The 22,804-nt window shown below is 39.1% G+C and overlaps 1 protein-coding gene and 1 pseudogene across 3 annotated transcripts in view; one reads left to right on the top strand and one right to left on the bottom strand.

Annotated features, from left to right (window-relative positions):
• Positions 1-6,933, top strand: part of LOC144643105 (E3 ubiquitin-protein ligase KCMF1-like) — a 12,087-nt gene extending 5,154 nt beyond the window's left edge. The window contains exons 3-6 of one of the 2 annotated variants that reach the window (XM_078502248.1): positions 1,659-1,798; positions 4,619-4,729; positions 5,273-5,739; positions 6,292-6,933. In XM_078502248.1, the coding sequence (XP_078358374.1) occupies positions 1,659-1,798; positions 4,619-4,729; positions 5,273-5,739; positions 6,292-6,610 (1,037 nt within the window). In that variant the 3' untranslated portion in view covers positions 6,611-6,933. The remainder of the gene's footprint in view (positions 1-1,658; positions 1,799-4,618; positions 4,730-5,272; positions 5,740-6,291) is intronic. The other variant, XM_078502249.1, reaches the window with a different exon arrangement.
• A 5,787-nt stretch (positions 6,934-12,720) lies between these two features.
• Positions 12,721-18,473, bottom strand: LOC144643106 (uncharacterized; annotated as a pseudogene). Its single transcript, XR_013568855.1, has 7 exons — positions 17,600-18,473; positions 16,335-16,429; positions 15,023-15,179; positions 14,572-14,635; positions 13,977-14,254; positions 13,391-13,616; positions 12,721-13,283 (listed from the first exon to the last, which is right to left on the bottom strand). The product of XR_013568855.1 is annotated as an uncharacterized LOC144643106 (transcript).
• Positions 18,474-22,804: the final 4,331 nt, after the last annotated feature.

Here is a 22,804-nt window from a genome sequence, read left to right on the forward strand (position 1 = left end):
ATCATTAAGTCTGAATACCCGTAAGTTTACGGCATCGCTCGAAGAACTGAGGGATGTTTCTGCCTTTGTTTTGTTCAACAGCGCTGTTTAGCGCTTCGGAAAAAACGTTGCACAAATCAAGGTAGTTTTGAGCCTGGCCGCGTAAAAAGCCTAAAACAAGAGGTTTTTTGCCGGGAACTTTGTCAACGCGAGTTTTGCAGGGTCTGCTTGGGTGCTGCCACGACAAAGTTGCCGAGAAGTGACCTGGTTTTAGACTTTAAATAATTCTTTAGAGGATTTCGCAGGGGACGTTAGCTCGCAAAAAAATTTTTCTGTGCCTCATTAAATATTCATCAATCAATCGATTTGTGCCTTAGTTTATCTTGTTTTTGCGGGATTTTGTAGATGTGTGATGATGTAAGGAGTGGAGATAGAAGTGAGAGCAAGCCGGCGGCACTTAACTGAAAGCAATCAGTCTTTATTTCACTTTCACCTCAAATTACAGCTAAGAGTAGCAGATTAAAATAGTCTTGCCCGAAACAACAAAAAGCAGCTAACCGCAAGCAGACTGCAGTGAAAGCTAGCCGCCAGCAAACTGGCGTGAAAGCTTACTGCACGAAAAGCGCGATTTACATGTAAGTGTTAAGGCTGACTCTGATCCTAAACTTAGTTTAAACGCTAACCCTAACCCTAACCCTTATCCTTGGGTATAGCTTTTTAACCCTAAATTTGAAATGAAACGCTAGCGACAAACCTTGGGGTTAGGGCTAGGCCTGTAATCCCTAAACTTTAGCTGGTTTTATTGTTTTTAGGAACAAAAGGTTTCCTTTGTTTATCGTTTGTGTAAGAAAAGTCCTAAAGACGTGGCCAGCAAAAAAACCTTGTCTTTTTGCATGTGTTATTTTTCGAAAACGAACGAAAGACCAGCGAAATGCAACACAGGACAGTGTTTAGCACACGTAAACAAACCTGTATGTGCAATTTGGAGCTGTTTCGATAATGTTCGAATTAGTCAGAAATTCCAGGGGCCGTTCTTTCCCGCAGCTCTTCAATTGTTATCTGAGTCATACAGGGGGGTCTCATAGGGTGAAGTCGATTTTTAGTAATAGTGCACTGCACTATTTGTGACATTTGTAGATTGGTATTTACAAGCTAATTTCTCAAAAGAAAACCATTTTAAATGCATACATCATGTACAGACAGTGTAGAATAAATTAGCTTTCCCAAAATATTATTATTATAGAAAAATTTGAGTAACAGTTTGCCAATTTGGACTGCAAAATCCATCTAAACGGAAATGTTCCATCAAGAATTGTCTGTGACTGGTTACCATGAATTATGTTCAACACAATAATTACTATGCCATCTAAATCATCTGATGCTCCAAAGTTGCTCCAAAGTCAAACTTTATTGAGTTAGGTTTGGCACATGAGTGGAGCAGCATTTGGACCAGGCCTTAGAATAACCTTTTTGTTCCAAGGGGTTTCAAAGTTGAACATTGGAATTGCAAATCCTAAAGTTGTGGTCACACAATGTAGAAAAACTGTACTGTTGTCAAAGTAGGGTTGGTCCCTGGACTCAGGGAATTAAGGGTAGCTTGGTAGAAAGCATTAGTCATGCAAAACAGGGCAATTGGCATTTCAGTTGATGAATGTTGTGATTGATTGATTGATTTATAGAACTTTATTATGGAGGGGAAGCATTTACAGCAGACCAGCCACAGTCCTTCACTTGCCCGTATTGTGGTAAAATGGGATTTACAGAAGCTGCTTTACAGGAACATGTAGCATCAGAGCACAGTGATGCTTCCATTGAAGTGGTGAGAATTTTACATCCACTGTCTTGAATAATAAGTGCTGTAACACTTAATCTTAGCACCAAAGTTAGCTTCTTAGACAAAGAGAGTGACTTCTAAAATACAAATGTATGAAAGCATTTAATTTTGCAAATGTTTCTTCTTAACCCTTTCACCACCACTGGCCAGTAAACCGGCCAAAAGTAAAAGTCCGTGTAACCCCAGTGGCCGGTAAACCGGCCAAACAAAACGCCTGGAAACGATCTCTTTTGTTTTGGGAAAAACTGGGCACTACTTTCCATATTTGGAAAACTAATTTATGCAAATGAAAGCACATGTTTTGAAAACAAAATGGCGGTCTGTTTTCACGAGCTGACGGATGAAGAAAGCATTGTAAAACGAAGAAGAAAACTTCCCGCGCGATTTTTTTCGCCATTTTCAGCAACAACCGAAAGTGAAGACAATACTCAAGAGCAAATTTAACCGTGAATTTCAAAAGTTAAAGTCAAATATCTTCAAAATAGTTTGATCGATTACTAGTGAAGATGTGTAAGACATTTCAAGCGAACTGTAGACCGTAAACAACAAGAAATTCACCTGAATGTGACAGGGATGCTCTCAAACGACCTTTACATAATGCGGTAAGAGTTGTGCAGCATTTTCACTGTTTTTTGTAAATGTTTTGAATGAAATAAATATACCGTAAAAACTCGTGTATAAGCCGCACTTTTTTGCCGAAATTTTGGGCTCAAAATCGTGGGTGCGGCTTATCTACGAGACCATTGCCTGCAATTTTACAAGGCATCTGACAGGATGCGGTGGTGCGGCCGTGCGGGTCCACATAAAATTATCTGCATAAATCGCTCACACTGCATCCTCCGCATCTTCTGCGCATTTTTGCACATAAAACTGAAAAATTGCTTCATATAAGCGACAAAGCAGCTCTTTACTATCCTCACAAACAAAATAACAAGGAGACTGATCATTTTGAAAAAGTTTTTCCTCTCAAAACAGCGACGAAAACCATGCTTTTCGTCCATGAACAATTTTAAACCCCCAGGCGTTCCACGTGTCTTGGCGATGGGCCTGGATACTAGTGCCTGGTTATTAAGCTACGAACACCTTCACGAACACAGCGCAAAATCAGGTGCAAAATGATGAACGAAGAAATACCTGTCAACGAATGGCAGAAAAAGATCAAAAATGTTAAAGTTGGCAGAAATGATGTTTATTCTATAAAGTTCTAAAATTCTGGGTAAGACTGAAGTGTTTTCCGTTTATGTGTTTATAGTACATCCTGCACATCGATCGGAAAGGCTCAAGGAATCAACTTTAGCTTTATTGATTGTTGAAATTTCCTCATAAGCCAGCATTTTTTCACAATCAACTGGGCTTTTTACCGCCAGGTTTTATTTTTTTCTCAAAATCATGCTTGAAATTTGGGGGTGCGGCTTATCTACGAGTGCGGCTTATACACGAGTTTTTACGGTAACTGTTTTAATGTATTTGTTAGCTGTGAAATTATCTTTGCAGTGATGTATTTTTTTAGTTAGATACGATGTTTGTAGTACACGCTAGCTTCGTTTGAAAAATTTGTGCACCATTCCTTCCTGAGAAATCGCCATTTTCTAAATGGCCAGTGTTAGGGGCACTTTTCTGTCAAAACGTGCGGTGGTGAAAGGGTTAATAACTATAACCCAAAGCAGTGCTCTTGGGATAATTGCAGGGTACCTGAAGGCTCTTATGTAAGGAATCTTGGGTGCCCAGCCCTTAAAAGCTTTTATGATAGCAAAGTTATCTAAGTCTTCCCAAAAGCAAAAGTAAGTCGCCACTGGTACCTGGGCCCTGCTAGGGCACAGCCCTGTAACCTCAAACAATTAATGTATTATTCATCATTTTTTTTGGCCGGAAAACTTTATCTATCATTTCCCTTTTCTGCAAGTAATAAGCCATTTTCACCACCTATGAATGAATTCCCCACAATGCAGCAACTTTGATTGTCACACCTAGTATAATTCACTTCTTAAAACGCTTTGTTGGTTGTTCTTGTTTGTTTGTTTTCTACCCCAATACTAATAATTTATTGCAAACAAAATTCCTTTTAACCAGAGTTCTCAGTTTAACCCAGAACCCATTACACCTGTCATGAGTGTCACTAGAAAATGTGACAGCTGCAAAAGCATTACAGTAGATAGATTTGAGTTACATAGCCTCTGGCCTCAACTCGAGACTCGATACTCGAACCTCGCAATTTTCGACTCAAGACTCAAACCTTGAAATTTTCAAGTTTCAAGGATCGAGGCTCGAGGATCGAGGATCGAGGCTCAAGGGACTGTCAACTTACATTTGAGCAGTACTGTAGTTCCCTGTTAGGAGTGAAAACCTCACAGCAACGGCAGCTAAAATTTCTATTTCTAGTTTAATTACATTTGTATATGTTGTGGTTTAATTTTATCTTTGGTTTAAAATTTTTCAAACCAGTTTGATTTTTATTTCCCTTTGTTACAGATTATGATAATGAATAGGAGACAATGAAAAATAAAAACCAAACTGGTTTGAAAAATTTTAAACCAAAAACAAAATTAAACCACAACATATACAAATACACAAGACTACATGTTTTTATGTGTTAAGTGTACAGTCAATTAGGTGAATAATGGTTAACAAAGGTAAAATGGAAGTTTATAGATAGATTCATGACTGATACCGAGTCTATTGCTTTCACAAAGAAAGATCTTAAAAAAGAAAGAACCTCTCTAGGGGAGTAGAGAAACAATCATACTTTTGGATAATGGAGGGGTTTTAGTGTACCTGTTGATAAATTTGTTCTTGTATTTCTTCAAGGTATGTCCAGTGTGTGCAGCTTTACCAGGTGGCGACCCTAATCATGTAACAGATGACTTTGCTGCTCATTTGACGCTAGAGCACAGAGCACCGAGTAGGCCGGATATGCTAATATCCTTTACATTTTAAATGAAACACATATTTTTTCATTTGCTTTGAACTCAAGTTCAACAATGTATTCTATTGCTCATCTCGTTCAGTCCTATCTATTAGACCTGCAAGGAATGCATTGCTGTTCTCCTCTGCCTCTCCTTGTCAAATAAAAAGGCGTATTATAGGCAAAGAGAGTCGCCATTTCAGTCAGTAAGAATACAGCTAGTGAGTCAACATCTGCTCTTCTTTTAATTCTCTCCCTCACTGAGATTTTTCTTGAACGTTTGTGGATGAAATCCTAAAGCAGAACATGTATGACCACTCAACAAAAGTTATTAAGCAGTACTTTCATGTGGTACTTTTTAATATGCCATACAAGGTACCAGTGGTATAACTTGCAAGTGTGGGTAATCCCAAAAAATGACCATTTTAATGAAAGCTTTTCAGTACATTGCAGTTCTTTCATGTAGTACTGAAATGGATGAAATACTGTACTAATCTCTGGAAGTAATTTAAAAAATGTAATTAGCTGTACATCTTTGTGTTCTTTAACTGACTTACTACGACGAGCGAGGTGAACCCCCTCCTGTCAGGCACGTTAGACGTTTATTTCATCCAGCAGTTAGCGGTAGGATACCCAGACCTCCACGACCACGGGCAACCAATATGCATTTTGGAGGATCTGGAGGCAGTGGTCTTGCCTCGTCTTCTTCCTCCTCTTCCACTTCTGCCCGTGAGAGCATGGATCCTATAGCAGAACTTCTGTCCCAACTTTCGGGTGTCCGACGACAAGCTCAGCAGCCCCAGGCTCCTATGCCCATGCAGTCACAGCTTCAGTTGCTGCAGCAGCAGTTACAGCTAGAAAGACAGCAAGTGCAACAGACCAGGGAGCGACTGGAAAGACTTCCAGCACGGCGGCAGATGGCTGCAGCAGCTGCTGCTGCGGCCAGTAGCAGTGCACCAACTACATCAACAGTAAGCACTCAGGAAAGCAGCAGTTCAGCAACTTCTTCATTTCTTCTTGCCAGGTTTGTAAAATGGCATACATTTGTTTTATAAGAAATGTAGACCAAGTTGTAGTTGTTAACTAAAAGTGAGTTAATACTTGAGCAAATATTTGTTCCTAATCCTTTTCCCAAAGCTTGGTTATCTATTTTTGTCTAGTATTCCTTGATATGTAATACACAATGTACCTTGTTGTCTCTGATGCGGATTTAACATAATTACCATAATCTTTCTCACACAAAATTTTTCTCTTTGTCTCTAAACTGAGAACAGAACTCGACCCTATGGGTAACTGTTAACCAGCCAAGTAACAGTCCCCCCCTCCAAAAAAAGTTAAAGTCATAAATAAATCACTGAAGACGGTCCCCCCCCCCCCCCAAAAAAAAAAGGAGAAAAATCCAACAACTCAGCCTAGTTTTTTAAGTGACAGATAAATCGCAGTCTAACACCTATCAACCGTTCCAAACCGTAGTGTTCTATTGAGAAGCGCCAGCCAAACAAAACGGGCTGTTATGACATTGTTTGTTCCGAACGGAACATTACTCTGCTTTGCTAATTTTTTCCTTATTTTTTAGGGCCAATGAACCATCACTGTCCGAAGCCGAGCAGGAAACCCTCGAACGCGAGCGCGCAGACCGAAGCCTCTTTGTGCAGGATCTTATTTTGTCGACACTCGGATCAGCAGCGTTTAGACGTAGAGCTCGTCCGAGCTCTTCTGTTACGGAGACGTCGGGTGAATTTGCAAGTCTAACCCTACAGGATAGCGCCGGAATTCAAGCTAGTGCTGAAGAAATGCGGGCTGAAGCTAAAGACTGTAATGTAATAGAACAGGACATTACTGTTCAAGATATGGAGCTTATATCACTGGAAACAGAAGAAGAAAAAGATTCCTAGCGCCTGCAGGGATCGTTGGTTTGAATCAAATTTTACCCTCCATGTAGGTACAGAAATGGATTTTCAGTGACGTTAATTCGCGGTTTGCCGTCGTTTTAGACCGTTGTGAGGAACTTTAACCCGCCTAGCCCAATCAAGAGGACAAGGAGGCAGCAAAAGAAGAAGAGGCTAAGTTATAAACGCCTTGGTCGCGCGTGTAAACATAGCATCAATCTACCCCTGACAAAATGCCGCATCATAAAAAGAATAGCTGTGATTGCGCGCATTTTTAGTTGAAGAAATAATTAGATAGGGTTGGAAAAAATAAATTTTAATGAACGATACCCCTTTGGAAGAAATCGTTAAAGTTGTAGTGGTAGTCTGTTCTGTTCTCGACGCCTAGCGGTATTACTGCTATCTTGCTGCTAATCGTAACCACACAGAGTGCGCATGAGTAATACAATCATTATTATATTGTGGCACCACAATATCGCCCCACGCCTCCTCGTAAAATTTGAGACTCCAGGGGCGAGGCGGCCGTTTTGTCGTGTCCAAAATCATCTAAGCGCAGATGCAGTCTCGCGTTTAGGTCACTCGAATGCCTACAAGCCCTTTGGGAATCCTGAGACTACAATCTCTGTCGCACGCGCACAATCAAACCGGAGCCAGGAATTCCTGGTTCCGTTTTTTGAATCGCCCAGAACCAGATTGGGCAGGATAATTCATTTCATAATTGAACGAAAAAACATTTCAAAAAGTCATTTGTATATGTGATTCCAGCTGACTGCCGAAAGCCAAAAGACGTCCTCTGCATAGGCGGCGGTGCAGGGGGGCGGTGGCTGTAGCCTCACTAAAAGGATAATTTTTTTTTTTTTTTTTTTTTTGGGGGGGGGGGGGGGGGGGGCACTCAGCCCCCAAGCTTTGGTGCCGAAAATATTGCGAGCGCAGCGTAAAATTAGTTTGCCAAGATATTCCGTCTCGTGAATGAGAAAACATCTTCGGGACTTCCATGGAAGTCTTCGGCAAACTTCGTTTATTTCCGGAAAAATTGAGCGGAAACGTTTGTGTGGCCTTCGAACAACAGTCGTAGAATCTTCGAAAAACGTCGGTCTAGAAACTGCTCACAAACAAAAAGTTGCACGAAATATAAAAACCTGCCGAGAATTTTTGGGACAATCTTAGCCCCACGTTCCAAAACGCTCCGCCGCCTCTGCTCTGGTGTTGATTGGTGGATTTCGATGCTTGTTTGTTTAGCGAGTCGAAAGACGAAGGCATAAAATCTATATAGCCAGTTTAAACTATTGATATCTCATGCAAAACGTTGTCTTAAAAACCCGTTTCATTACAAATCATGCAACGCTTGGCATTCAGTTGGAACATTTTCCATGACACGATCACGTTTATAAAGAGCCAAAGCCGTACAGTTAGCAGTACAATCAAGGATTTCTGTTTAACAATATTCGGATGTGATGAAAACCTCCTTTTGAAGTTTGGCGCAACACACAAATAAAAAATCAAACTTTTACAAATCCATTTCAACTCCACCAAATTTTAGTCCAACAATATCCTTCAGCCTCAGGTACGTGTATACTGACTTGCAATCCTGACTTGAAGACTTGGCTTGATTGTCAACTCGAGATTCGTGCTTAAACTCAAATTTCTGGCTCAGAGAAAAGGTTCCCTCATCCATTCTATGTTAGCATTTTATATATAATAATACCAAATACATTTATTCACAACGTGACTGTCCAACCAGTGTTTGTAAGCCCTAAGCTCGAGCAACAACTTAAGCGACACGAAATTAAGCCCCCTATTGTTAACCAACAATGTATCGTCTACCAATTCCAATGTAACCTGTGTGATGCAGGATATGTGGGGTATACACGTGGCCACTTACACGAGCGCGTAGAAGGGCACACCAGAAAGGCATCATCAATTTACAAACATTACAACCTGCAACACAATTGCGAAATACCTGAACGCTTCATCGAACAATTTCGCGTCATCACAAAATGTAGCGGCAAATTTGATTGCCTCGTGAAAGAAATGTGTACATTCGCATGCGTAAGCTAACACTTAACGTGCAAACGGATTCCATCCGCGCTAAAGTGTTCGTTTAGGCTGTTCATTGTTTTATGCTTATTTTGTAGCGTTCCTTATTTGCATACTGTACAAGTCTCTTGATAATATAGTCAAGATGACTCCGAAACGTCGAGCAGTATTAAATCTTTCTTGGTTCTTCTTATGTATTTGCTGTAGCAAATCCCTGCTGATCAAATACATTTATGTCATTTATTATTATCTTTTATATTTTTGTTCATTTTAGAAAATTAACCACCATGGCCTATGCCATGGCCTACCCTGCATTTTGTACCTACCCTATTCAGAGGCATGTTGGACTAATAAAATGGTCATGATGTGATAAATAATAGTATATTAAACTGGCAAAGCTTTTGTATTGGTCAAGATTACTGGTGCATAAAACATGGCTCTTAACTTGTTGTATTTTTTTATATTTCTGCAGTGTTTGTTGACAAATTAGAAAAGTCGTGGGCAACAGCAAACAGAAATTTGATTGCTAATGACTTCGTCCATGTCTTCACGATTGTTGTCAGTGAAAGAAATCCTTGTAATTGAACAAATATTGCACTTAAAATGTTTTTTCATTAGCTACTTTTACTTGGTCTGTTGCAGTGAAACAATTTACCTTCAAAGGGAAATAGCATATATTTGGAGAAATTTTCTTAATAAAAAGCAACTTTAGATTTTTTTAAGCAACTTTTTTTTCTAATAAAAAGCCCTTTTTGGATTTTTTGGAGTAGTTTTTGAGAAAAATCGAGGACTGTTCACAGCCTTTCTATTTTTCGATGCAAAAAATGCGAGGGAAACACGACACGCCTCCCGTTTTGCGCTGGCGTCCAGTTCTCTCGCAATTCTTTACCTGCGTTCAACGCTTACCAGAAATTTCGAGCAACTTGTGGACACCCTTAGTTAGGGTTTGGTAATAAATAGATCAAGGTGCACCCCATTAATTTACTTTTTAACTGGAGTTTACAATGTTTCCATTCTGGTAAATAAGCGACAAACTATTAAGAGTACTGTGGCCTGAGGGTCTCAATGGGGTTAACCGTTAGGCGTAAAACGGCCAAAAATTTAGCCCTTTGGCGTAAAAATTGGAAAGTTTTAACCGTTAGCCGTAATATGTTAACCGTAAAAATCAGTCAGTAATTTTAAATAAAACAGACTAGGTCAGGTCATCGTCCCAGAATGGTCCTAGGACCAAAAATATGTTTTTTCAATAATGGAAATTAATTTCTAACTTTTAAAAACAAAGGAAATAAATTTTTAACTACTGTTAACCATAATGGGAAAAAAACCCGTTAGCCGTAAAACAGTCAAAATTTTAACCGTTAACCGTAAAAACCACCACCCCATTGAGACCCTCTGGAGTGTGGTCCAGGGGGTGCAAATTTAAATCACTAACGGTTAAAATGAAGATCTTACGGCTCAAGAAAATATCCTCACAGCACTACAGCTTTTTCTTGAGGCAAAACAAAATAAACTCACGGCAATGTTTAGTAGCGCGATCCTCCTGTAGTTTTGCTTACGAGAGAGACGTCAATATCGGCACTTTTCAGGCCTGTGATTTGTTCTGAATCGACATCGTTGCATTGAATTGGGTTGCTCACGTACGTACGTACGTACGCATCAAAATTTAAACCTTTCCAGCTAAATCGGCAGTAATGTTTTAGTCTCTCGCCGTGTGCACAGTTCAAACAACGTTTGTACCCTAATTTATCTCTACGATTTCTTTTAGTTTCTGTGAAAAAATACGGCTTAAAGTCAGAAAAAACTCACGGCAATATAAAATAAACTCACAGCAATACAAAATCAACTCACGGAAAAAGAAAATCATCTTACGGCCAAAGAAAATCATTTTACAGCGGACTTTATTCATACTGAGCTTAGCTTCGTTTCAACGGAATTATTTTGTAGTCTTGATGATGGCAGCCGCGAAGCAATAAACGAGTAAACCCGACGTATTAAAACTGCTTTAGTTGGCTTGCACAAGGAATATAACTTTTACCAACGCAATTATACGGATCACCCCGTAAACCTGTTTTGTTTGTCATTATTTCACGGAATGTAGAGCACTTTAGAGGAGATTCTGCGAAGAATATCTTCGGAAGAAAAATGTCTCGCCGCCTATCTCGCGTTTCACTCAACTCACACGGTGAACACCGCACTTCAAATTTTTCCTTGAAACTCCCCTCTCCCTCCCCCCAGAGTCAGTACGAACGGGCAGCGGGCGGGAGTACGCTGACGTCATAACCATAATTTTTCGGTTCGATGGTTTAACCAAGTTTTCTTATGTATGGAGCTCCGCTCGTGAGCGGGGAGCTCCGCTCGGTTAAGCCTAGTTTTAATACGCCTTACCGACTTGATGTCGTTCTCTTATGCGTTCATGCCCCGCACGTTCTGTTTGAACTCCTTTCCTCCCCCTCTCTCCACCCGTTTACGGCGAAAACCTTCATTCCTGCTGCGCTTTTATCGCATGCCCAGAAATTATTAGCAATGAAAATTTTCCTACTCTTTTTTCGCTCTTCCTACCCATCATACCTTTCGGTATTAACGCTTCTGCAGATCATCAACCTTTTCGAAACAGCTGTATAAAGCACATGCGAAACCAGGGGGGGGGGGGGGGGGGGGAGGAAAATCAATATTTGGCTCGGTCAGCAGGGACAACTTTTTGGTTCAGAGGGGTCGTCGAGGAAACGGTGACCCTACTACCAGGAACAACTTTGCTCTGTACAAACAGGCCCTAAAATGTAAGTTTTAATTTACCCTGAAAGGGACGCGGTGCTTATTAAAGGTGTCGGCCCTTGTTTTATTTTAATCCAGAAACTATGACAACGACAAAAATTTGGCCAACAGCTGCTGCTGGTATGCTTGTTATAAACTCAGCATATTTTTGGCCCGCGACTACGGTTTTATTTCGCAAAAACCGATGCCGTTTTCTGAAAAAAAAAAAAAAAAAAACGAATCAGAAAATTGTTTTCCTATCGCCCAGCACAAAGTTAATACCGAATTTTTAGGTGCGGAGAAACAACTGTTAAAGCACTCGGGTCCCCTGGCAACCGAAGAAAGATGCAGCGAATGTTGAAACCATCCACAATTTTTTATATTATCATCTGCTTGTTGTTTGTGTTTAATTTACAAGGAGGCAGCAATGTGATAGGACAGTTTACAGACTTTCTTGGCAACAAGCGCCCCCGTTTATTTACGAAACCAACGCCAGTGGAAGCAAAAGCGAAGACCACACAACAATTATACATGGCATATTTCATGACGTTTTGGAGCATGCAATTGGTTTATGTTGCAAGACATTTGCTGGTAAGATCCCGCAAGTTCGATTTCTCAAAAGAGCAGCGAGTCTCACGGTTCTTCATCGCCACCTTATTCATGGCCTGGCAGATATGATAATCCCTGTACACAGCGATGAAGAGAAATACGAAGGAGTTTCCTTTCATCAAGATCCTGGATTCACCTGGTGTTGTTATCATTCAGAGGCATTCCACTGACCGTTAAACAGTGGAAATTGGTGTTGAATGCTGTGTTAGAAACGTGGCCCGTAGTATTAATGGCTTTCTTGTCGTCTTCAGCAGCTGGCGTAGTACTATATTATTTCTGCTGTCATTGTTATATGGCTAAGATGTTGAGAGCGACACTCCGGTGAAGCCATAAGCGACACAGAGTGTCACCGGCGGAGCGGGGGATTTTTTTCTTCGGGCGTCCTGGAATACAAAGCGGTCAACAGCAAACGCGGAAGAAACAAAAACAAGGTACATACGCCCGAAGACAAAATATACGCTCCGCTGGAAGTTGATGCACCGAACACAGATCGCTAAGGGAGGGAGGGCGGGGCGTGACATTTGAACTGTAGTAGTGGTGTTTTACTGTCGGTGCACGCTGAAGGGAACGGTTAATATTGCACCGCTACACCAATGGGAGAGAGCCATGGGGATAATTAGCCATTTACACGGGACTTATGACCTGCATGCATAATAAAGTACTATGCAAATGACTTTGAATAGTAAACTATTGTAATTCTTTAATTGTACATTGTAAACTTTAATATATTGTTAAGTAGTAGAGTTTCCCCAATTAGCTGCTATAAGCTAAATACATACCCAGACACTTATATAAAGTTATTATTATTATTTATTATTATTATTATTATTATTATTATTATTATTATTATTATTATTATTATTATCATTATTATCACGCCAATTCTAAAGCAGTTACACTGGTGACAGCTGTATAAAATACAAGACTCTTTTGTTAACCTTCAAAGCTTTACATGGGTTTTACCTTCTTACATAAATGAAATGTTGCAGCCCTACAGACCATCAAGAAGCTTACGAATCTGCATCTAAGAAGCTCCTGATAGTACCATCAGCAAAGTTGAACAGTTATGGCTGTCGATCGTTCTCATATTACTATTGCGTTGTAAAGCAATGCTTTCATTATTATTTTATTATTATGCATATGGCACTCATATAAATGAATAAACAAAACAAAAAACAAACAAAAAAAACGATCATGTTTCACATCAACAACTAAATCTTTGCTTGTTCTTGTTTATCACTGGAAGTCGACTTTGACATTTCAAGTTCTTGATATACCATCACTGTAGAAATATACGAAAAGAAATTGTTTAGATAGATGTATCTGAGTGCTGTTTTAGCGAATTAGACAAGTTAGTTTCTCATAAAAGGGTCTCTTTACATTAGTTACCTTTCGATGTCGAATTCTCGTGAGCCGTTGCGATCTTTGCTGTTATGTAAAGCTGCTTTCTGTTAAGATTCTTTGTTAACAAGACGCCCATTCCACAACCAACAAGACAAAATATAAGGAATACCGACAGTGCTATAACACATGCCAAGAACACCGGCGACTCCGGGTCGAACACTTTGATTGGATCACGTTCATTGTCAGAGAGCGCGTTACGTCCCTCGGCAGCCTAGAAACCAAACAAAATGTAGTTGTGATTCGGTTTTACAATTATTTAAAAAACTGTTCCCAATTCAACAGAGACCCTGATGTAAGGAAGTGTAAGGAACAAATGTAAGGAGCAATTGTAAAGAGGGGAAGTCTTCACATAATGGAATTACCCTGTTCATGGTCAGAGACTCGGATCCCCCCCCCCCCCCCCATCAGTCCTTGCCTTCCTTCCTTCCTTCCTTCTTCCTTCCTTCCTTCCTTCCTTCCTTCCAGTTATTTCATTTCTTCTTTGCTTCCTTTTCTTTTCTGCTTCAGTAAGTATGTTAACCTTTATCCAGACATAACCTTTTAAAATGGTTCATACATTTGCGTGCCTTACCGTGTTAGATTTTATGTAATTCCTTGTGATGTTAAGCACATCATCGTAACGAAACTTGATCACGTTTGATAAACAATCTGAGATACCCTCAACGAACAAGCCTTTCCTGTACGCCACGCCGTAACCACGGTTACGCCCAATAAACTTAGCAATGGACATTTCTTTTGACTTGTCCTTTGTCTTCATAAACTCAATGCCAATAAAAATATCCTCCATGATCACATCAATTCCCTCTTCGTTCATCAGTGAGTCATACATCTCGTCTTGGTCTTCAAAAACTACAGAAACAAAGCATACTAAGTAAGAAAAAGAAACCTCGCTCGCCACTCATCGTTATTACCAAGTCCATATGATACTAGAGTCGTCCGAAATTCTTTTCCAACACTCATGTTAAAGACAATCATTAAGATTTCTCCAACATGTACCTAGTTGTGCTTAGTAAAAAGAAAAGACGGTTATAATTTAGGTCCTGCGAAATCAAAACTAGGCTTTAACACAAGAGAAGGAACTCAACATTCGAGTTCATGACCGTGTTACGTTTCATACCAACATCGAAACATTTTTCATTTCATATATGCAGTATAGGCATTCTCACTTGTAATATTGGCGGCCAAATTGACGGCGTCTCGGAAAGCAGCACTGTCCTTTAACACACCAATCTGCAATACGAAATGATATACATTTTGTCAGCGATTTATAGTTAAGGGATAATCTGCACGGGAAACTCCTTTTGACCCCCAAAGTGGCGAATATTTATGCATTTTTATCTCCAATACTTAAAAGTCTTGTCCATTTTTCAGCATATTTTCAAATTTAACAGCAGCTTCTTTAAACAGCAAAGGATTAATTTAAACATGGTATAGTACTGTCGTGTCCTCACTTAAATCAATGAACTTTCGCCTTGCATAGAAAACATGTGGCAGTATTTATTGTTTGACGGGCGTTCATTACTTTGCAAATCCAGTTTTAAGTTGGCAGTTAGCATTAACTAAGATTTGTCTCTCTTCCCGTCCCATAAAATGAACAAATTTAATTGAAGAGCCAACCCGTTTTCCAGTTGTCACGTCATATTTCTCAAGCTTGACACTTGTCAGAGCATCTGTGAGGGTAGCGGTCATCACAGAACAAACAGTAACACCAATCAATATCCACACCACGGCAAACAGTCTTGCAAGAACAGACTTTGGGGTCTTGTCTCCATATCTGCACAGCGAGAGTAAATGACCGGTTAGAGCAGTTTTCAATTGAGTGTCGTAAAACCAAAACCAAAACCAAAACCAAAGTAATTACTCTGACCAATCACAAACGACACAAACAATCCAGTGAACCAATCAAAATTCGAAGCAAATACATGTAGCTGGCACGAAGCGCGGAAAAACGTGCGCGAGCGAGTCGCGATTGGTTTTGGTTTTACTCCTGATTGGCCGAGAAAGTGGCGCGAAATTTTTAAACCAATCACTAAGCGTAGTGAACGCAAAACCAAAGCAAACGCAAAGTACTTTCGACACTCAAGTGAAAACCGCTCTAACAAGAGTAGTAATAAGCCATAATTCCAAGACCAGAGCATTTTTTTTTTCAAGACGGACTACACGGCTCTTTTAAGGGACTGTGTCATATTTTTTCAAAGATTTTTGAACAACCAAAATTTATATTTGTGTCGTAGTAAACTTAAAATTAATGGCCCATTTTTTATAAAAAATTGCTATTTTAGAGCAATAAAACTGTTTAAAAGGGAAGATGGCTGCGGATGGCTCGATGGAAATGGATTGCAATTTGAAAACGTAAGCCAACGTTTTCAAGTTGTTTCCGCGCCCCTTCAAAAAATCAATATTTACAGCCGAAGTTTGATTTGTATCCCCAAATAAAGGTTAGTCAGTTAAATGTTCAAAGATAATGTTTTTCTTGGGTTAAGTTGCCTGCCACTTATTTGAGAACAGTTTAGAACAAAAATCTGCGAAATCCCCGTCCCGCGTGACATAGTCCCTTTAAAAACGCTGCTGGGCATCTCGGTAAACGTCACCTTACAAAACGAAAAACAAATTGTTAACAACAAGTTTTATTCTTTTGCACAATGTTTTGGATGAGACAATTCGCCGAAACTAATTCGCAAGCGGTCCATGATCGTAGTCGTTTACATTGCATAAAATTTGACCACTCAGGGAGCCAATCATGTTATAAAACCGAGAATCTTATATTTTGTCCCGAGGCGTAAGTGATCGATCTTGTCAGTTGAGGGTAAAGGAAATAAAAAAAAAGGAATAAAGGAAATCAGCACGAACACGTATACCTCCGTTTTACACAATTTGGTGTGATGTATAAAGGAAAAAAAAGGGGGGGGGGGGATGAGGTCTTACTTACCCAATAGTTGTTATAGTCACAATAGCCCACCAAAATCCTTCAAAGGCCCCTCGGTTAAATCTGCGAGGAAACTCATCTGGATTATGCGAAGAGTCCTACGATAAAAATAAAAAATAAAAACACAAAAACAGTTGCTCCAAGAAAAAGATTACTGAATCCTACATCGATAATTCTTATGCTTTACGCTGCACGAAAATTTAACAGCAGTCTCATTCTGTGGGCCGTGTAGGCGACTTTCTTGTGTATGTTTCGCGGGATCTCATAATTTTTGCGTTTCATGATCAGAGACTGATTTCATCTCGTACAATTTTTGCCATGCTCAGTGAGAGTATTTCAGGGCTACAGATCTGCACGATGGCTGACCGATGTTTACAATTACATAAGTAAAACTTCAGGGAATAAAAATCCATCCGTCAACAAATGTGAAGGGATGAAGCAAGACATAGCAGATGCCCATTTGAAATGCAGTATCGCAGTAGTCTCGGATGATCCGAAAACTGACAGAGTTTCTAAGCCGTCAGTTCTAATTTTTTAAAAAGCATTTTTCCTAAACGAAAAAAAAAAAACATTTTAGATAAAGACGTGAGCCAAGACATCCATCATTGCTTTAGGAATAGAATTTGGGGGGGGTACATTTTTAGGCGAATCACAAAATATCACCACCAAATCTGGAAACGTGAAGAAGCCAAAGTTTCATGCCTTACTATAAAAGCATTTAGTCCCTGTTCTGTTTGAAAAAAAAAACTCATTTTACAATCAAAAAGGACTAAGTTATGCCACGGCATAATGTCTATGATGTTGTTAGTTTTTTCTCGCTTGTTTATTTCTTTGGCACATAGACAGATGTTCGCAGCTGCCAAGGAGCTTATTATTATTATTTTTATTTAAATATCAGCATACTTTTTTCTCTACACCAAACAAAGTGGGCTACTTCTGACCAACGCATACAATTCCGCTTCACTTATAATGTGGGCAGATAATGTTTTCTTTCTTCATCATAAGGATAGTACGTACCCCGCAATATAAAAGGTAAAAGCAAAGCTCAGCAAACCGGAAAAAATAATTCGACAGTTTCTTTAACTTTATTAAAAACCTTATTGGATCAGAAAGTCCAAGTTTCTTTAGTTTACAATCTAGCTGAGGTGCCTATGTAATAATTTACGAAATTCTTTGACTGTTACTGGTTAAAAACAAAAACTAAAAACAATTTGCTACCCTTACCAAACGTTTTAGCTTTGACAACAGACCAGCATGCATCTACTCACCAAAGCCCAAATAATTACACCGGCTACGGAAGACATTAAGAATGCCATTAATACAACGGGCCATGTTCCAAACACTGCTTTGAACACCAAATTCCATTTTTTAACCGTAGAGGAATAAGGGACAATGAGCACTACTCCAGGAGAGTCCAGTATCTTGACGTACGGAAAGCTTCCTCCGTACTTTTCTTCATCGTTGTGCACAGGGATTATCATATCTGCCAATTGATGGAGAAGTTGGTCACGTTGAGCCTTAAGATTTGGTGCTCGTTCGAGAAAAAACAAATTTGCGGGATTTTGCCGGCCCAAAATTTGCAACAATTGCCAATCGCTCGGGTCAGCACTTCATGAAATATGCCCGTTATTTTTGGTGTATGTTCTTCCCTCTTGTTGTCATTGCTGTTGGCATCATAAAGAAAGGGAGCTGCTTGTAGCCAAGTAATATTAACGTCATCAGGACAAGTGTAGCGATAGTCTAAACAATCGTCAGGGGTAGTTACTATCGAATCTTGCGAGGACTCGTTCGTACTGCGTTTGACTGATCTTCTTCGTTTACAGCTTGATTGTGTTGGTGGTGCAACATCTTCCTGTAGGTTAACATCGTTACTGCCTTCAAACTGTCCCATCACTTTACCACCTCTTTGTAGATTGCATAGAAACAATAAACAAACCACGATATGAAAAATTGTGGATAGTACCAAGAATCGCTTCATCTTTTTAAGACACGAGAATCTAATCGTGAGCACTCAATGCAATGCACGTTTCTTTTATACTTTGCTTAATTTTTAATGCGAATTTCGGAAATTTGCATTTTGAAATGATATGTCGTAGGAAGAAAAAAAATAACGGTAATAGATATGCCTTGCCAGCTGGCATGTGTAACCATCACGTATACTGTTGTGTAAGATGATTAAGAGCTTATTTTTTTCTGTTTCCATCATTTAACGTTTTTATTTGTCGCTTTTAAACTGTCGCCTCTTGTCCATAGACATTGACAAATACAATTGCAGAAAAGTCCAATAATTACGTAATTTATTCTTGAAATGTATAGAGCTGCCACATAACTTGTCGTACCTAAGTTGAGCGCAAATTAAGCCACGTGACTGACAGTTTATCAGGAGGGGGACATGGGGGGACCCTGGACACCGCAACACCGCAAAAATAAAACACAAACACCGCATCACCGCAAGAAAAATTGATGAAACACCGTCACCGCAATATAATCAAGTTACTTATCAATAAAAACGTATTAGGATTGGGTTAAAGATTAAATAGACGATATTTAACTGTATTTTGTTATAAATTTAACATATAAGGACGGATCAACGAAGAAAACAGAGATAAATGTAGTTCTGCAAGTGTTAGACAAGAACCGTAATACCGCTAATAATTTCGTTTCACCGAACACCGTAGGCTAAAAATCACAAATATCGCACACCGCAGGGTTTGAGATCACCGCAACACCGCAAGAAAATTTGATGAAACACCGTTACCGCAATATAATCAAGTTACTTATCAATAAAAACGTATTAGGAATAGGTTAAAGATTAACTAGACAATATTTAACTGTATTTTGTTACAAATTTAACATATAAGGACGGATCAACGAAGATAACAGAGATAATGTAGTTCTGCAAGTGTTAGACAAGAAACCTTAACACCGCTAATAATTTCGTTTCACCGAACACCGTAGGTTTTAAAAACACAAACATCGCACACCGTAGGGTTTTAGATCACCGCAACACCGCAAGATTTAATTTTTTCCACCGCAACACCGCATTAAAAAAAGAGCAACACCGCAACACCGCAAACCCCCATGTCCCCCTCTATCAGTGAATAGCTACTATGATAAATTTGATTATTTGTCGATATTCACCAGTAATGAGGCAAATTTGTGTCCCCTGTAGATGTATTTATACTTTCTTGTTGTGTTTGTTGGTGTAATTTTCCGAGTTGAATTTTAAACCAAACAAAAAATTATCGAAGAACACCTGTTAGCTTTATCAATTTACATGTAGACATATTCACCAAAAACAAATTCATTATGTGGTCATAAATATTTATTGTTGTATTAAAACGTACGAAAAACCTTGCTTGTTTCTTACAGAGAAGAGCTTCTTTCTTATCTTTATAATTGATCGTGCTTATTTCATTAAAAAAGTTTTTGCCTCTATTTCTGTGTATTTATCTTATATTTTGACGGCGAATTGCATTTCAAATTGCACGATCCGTTTTAAAGACTGTTGCTTGCCGATGGTTGAAAGTTCCTGTTTATAAATGAAACCTTACCCTAACCCTGGGGGAAATTAGATCTTTTACGTTTCTGCCATTGATTTTATTTTTTCAACTCAGTTAGCTTCAATGAGCTTAAAGATTTTTCTTTTTGCGATTCGTGGCCGTGACGAGCATGAATTGGCTTCAAATTGAGAAGAAAATAAGCAAGGCTGGACAACGTTTAAGGTAGAAAAAAGTACTAAATATTCAAATTTCTAAGTTTAATTAGTATATTAATGTCTGCGCACAAAATACTGATATATTCTTTTAATGGTTTAAAGTTCAATTTAAACTATGTCCGGATTAAACCTTCAGTAACGTACGTTTTAGTTATCAGTGTAGCTCGAGTAGTTGCTTCGAATTCTACACATACGAATATTAACAGTTATTATTATTCGTTCAAAATATTTCTCCGTTTCTGATTGGCTTTCAATCCCCGGTTAATTCCAGCTAACTGGCTCGCGTCGACCAAATTTGGAAGAAGGGCCTATTATACGACGATTGACGTCATTACTTGTCCTACTTAAAAAATTAACCGATTGCAACCTCGTTCCCAAGGATAATAAACCGATCGCAACCTCGTTCCCAAGAATCGCTGACGTCACGCAACAACGGCTTTTTGGATCTTTTCAGACCGGGGGGGGGGGGCGGATTCCGCTCCCCCCTCCGTAACTTCCAGAATATGTAAGCAATCCAAATTAAACTTACAGGATATATAGTATGTCCGAACATCTAACTTTTGATATATGTCACGTGGGATGATGACGTCACATCACGTGACAATTACATCATAATGTCAAAATAGCCGCCATTTTGGATCCGCCATCTTGGATTTCGAAATTTTTCCAAAACGCCAGAAAACCGCCCAAAATTACTGGAAAATACTTAAAAACAATTAAAATGTGCTTAAAATCCATAAAAAGGTGAAAATAATTGCATTAAAGTTATTTTTCATTAATAGAAACACGAAAATTATAAATTTGGGAAAACATGCCTGTCAAAATGCCGTTGCCATGGTGACGTCAAGTTCCTGACACAGCAACCTAATATACCAAATTATTCCCAGATAAATTTTAGATAAAGTCGCAAAGTTTGGCAGCGTTTGGTTGAATATTGAAAAAGTTATTAGCGTTCAAAGTCGGCGCGGGGACTTTCCGCCCCCCCCGGTCTGGATAGGGTTAACAGAAAAATAGTTACATGTAAGTTATAAAAGACAAAGATAGTCAAAACACGGATAAAGCAATGAAAGGCAGTCGATCAATTTTGAAAGCGTATCTTCAAGCGGAAAAAATCCTTCATCCAGCCAAAGCAGAGGACTTGGAGCAGTTTTACGAAAATTCTACGTCGAAGTATGCAAGAACGATGGAAAAACGTCGCTTAGTGTCATCAGATTTAGCTTTTATAGACACTCCAGGCCCATCGCTTAATATCGACATTATAAAGGACACGAAATTTAATGAAGGTAACTGAGTTTTTGAAGTTTAAATCAAATTTAAAACGATCGTTGTTGTATATTTGTGTACTTTGCCTACTCTCAAAACGCTATTATATTCATTTTGTGGATTTGGAGCTCTGGAAATATTTTGAATTTTAATAATAAAACAATTATTGAATTCTCGGATAGTGTTATCCGCCGAAGCCGAAAGCTAAGGCGAATAACACCCTCCTCAATCTGCATAATTCTTCATATCATTCTCTGCCTCATCCAATAATTGCTAATTATTTAACAAGTTGACACGATGCCCATCAGTATATGTTCAGAAATTTCTTGTTATCCGTCTTGCGTACAGAACAGATATCCTGTAATACAGTAAAAACCCGCGAGTAAGGGCCTGCATTTTCCAAGTTAGCCTAAACAGGTTCTTACATAAATGGTAATTAGCACAAATTTAGGCTTTTAGGTCCTTAAAAGTTTTGTTGCTAATAGAATTTTTAGTGGTATTCAGTCTTTTTCTTATGTGAAATTTGCATACCATTTTATTTATATTCATCAAAAAGAATATTTTATGATTTTCAACATTGTTTGTCTCCAAAGAGGATCCAGAATATTGACTTTCCTTAAAAATAAGAACCTGTTTCCAAATTTTAGGCTAAGGAGGTTCTTATAAGATGATGTCTAAAGCCCCGTCCACACTGGCTCGGGTAATTATGAAAATGCAACTTTTTTTTATCCGGATAGGCCAACCGTCCACACTGAAACGGCGTTTTCGGTCACCAAAAACGGTATTTTTAAAAACGCTCTCCAAAGTGGGTAAATTTGAAAACGCCGGCTAGGTGGTGTAGTGTGGACGGCGAAACCAGGACTTTTTGAAAACGCTGACGTCAAATAGTCATGTATTCTCTGTCAAATTCAAACAAAAGGTTTAATTTCTGTGCATGCGTTGTAACTCAACGTGCGATGAAGCGCATCGTTTTCAAATTTACCCGGGTGATGTCGACGTAAAACATTTTACACGGCGTTTTTAATTTCTCCGTTTTCAAATTTACCCGAGTTTACTTACGTAGTTTGGCAAGATTCTTTCGAAGTCTTGCAGAGAGCTGCATTAAGCGAAAGTTCCCAGCTGCAATTATCTGTTTCGTTGACAATTTGTTGAATAATAAAACATTTACCCTGCTTAACCTTGCATGCGAAATATCGTCTGATTTTAGCCAACTTGACCGAGGCCTCGTCAGCATAGTATCCGCAGGATATATAACTGTTAAATACCGCCTGACGACGTGTTCGCGCGCGATGCCACCCGGGAAAAAGAGCCCGCGAAGACAAGAGAGCCTTATCTCAGTCCATTGTTCTATAATACAGGGTTTATTTAAATTGACCTTCAGTCGCTTAAGAATAGAAAACAGAGCTTTCAGGCAATCATGGCTGGTCTAGTTTTCTTCGAAGTTTTGCACCGTTTTTGCTTTGTTACCTCTAAAATGAACGAAGTCCACGGT

The sequence above is a fragment of the Oculina patagonica genome, chromosome 2 (assembly GCF_052425735.1).
Source record: "Oculina patagonica isolate OP01 chromosome 2, crgOcupat, whole genome shotgun sequence".
Lineage (NCBI taxonomy): Eukaryota > Metazoa > Cnidaria > Anthozoa > Scleractinia > Oculinidae > Oculina > Oculina patagonica.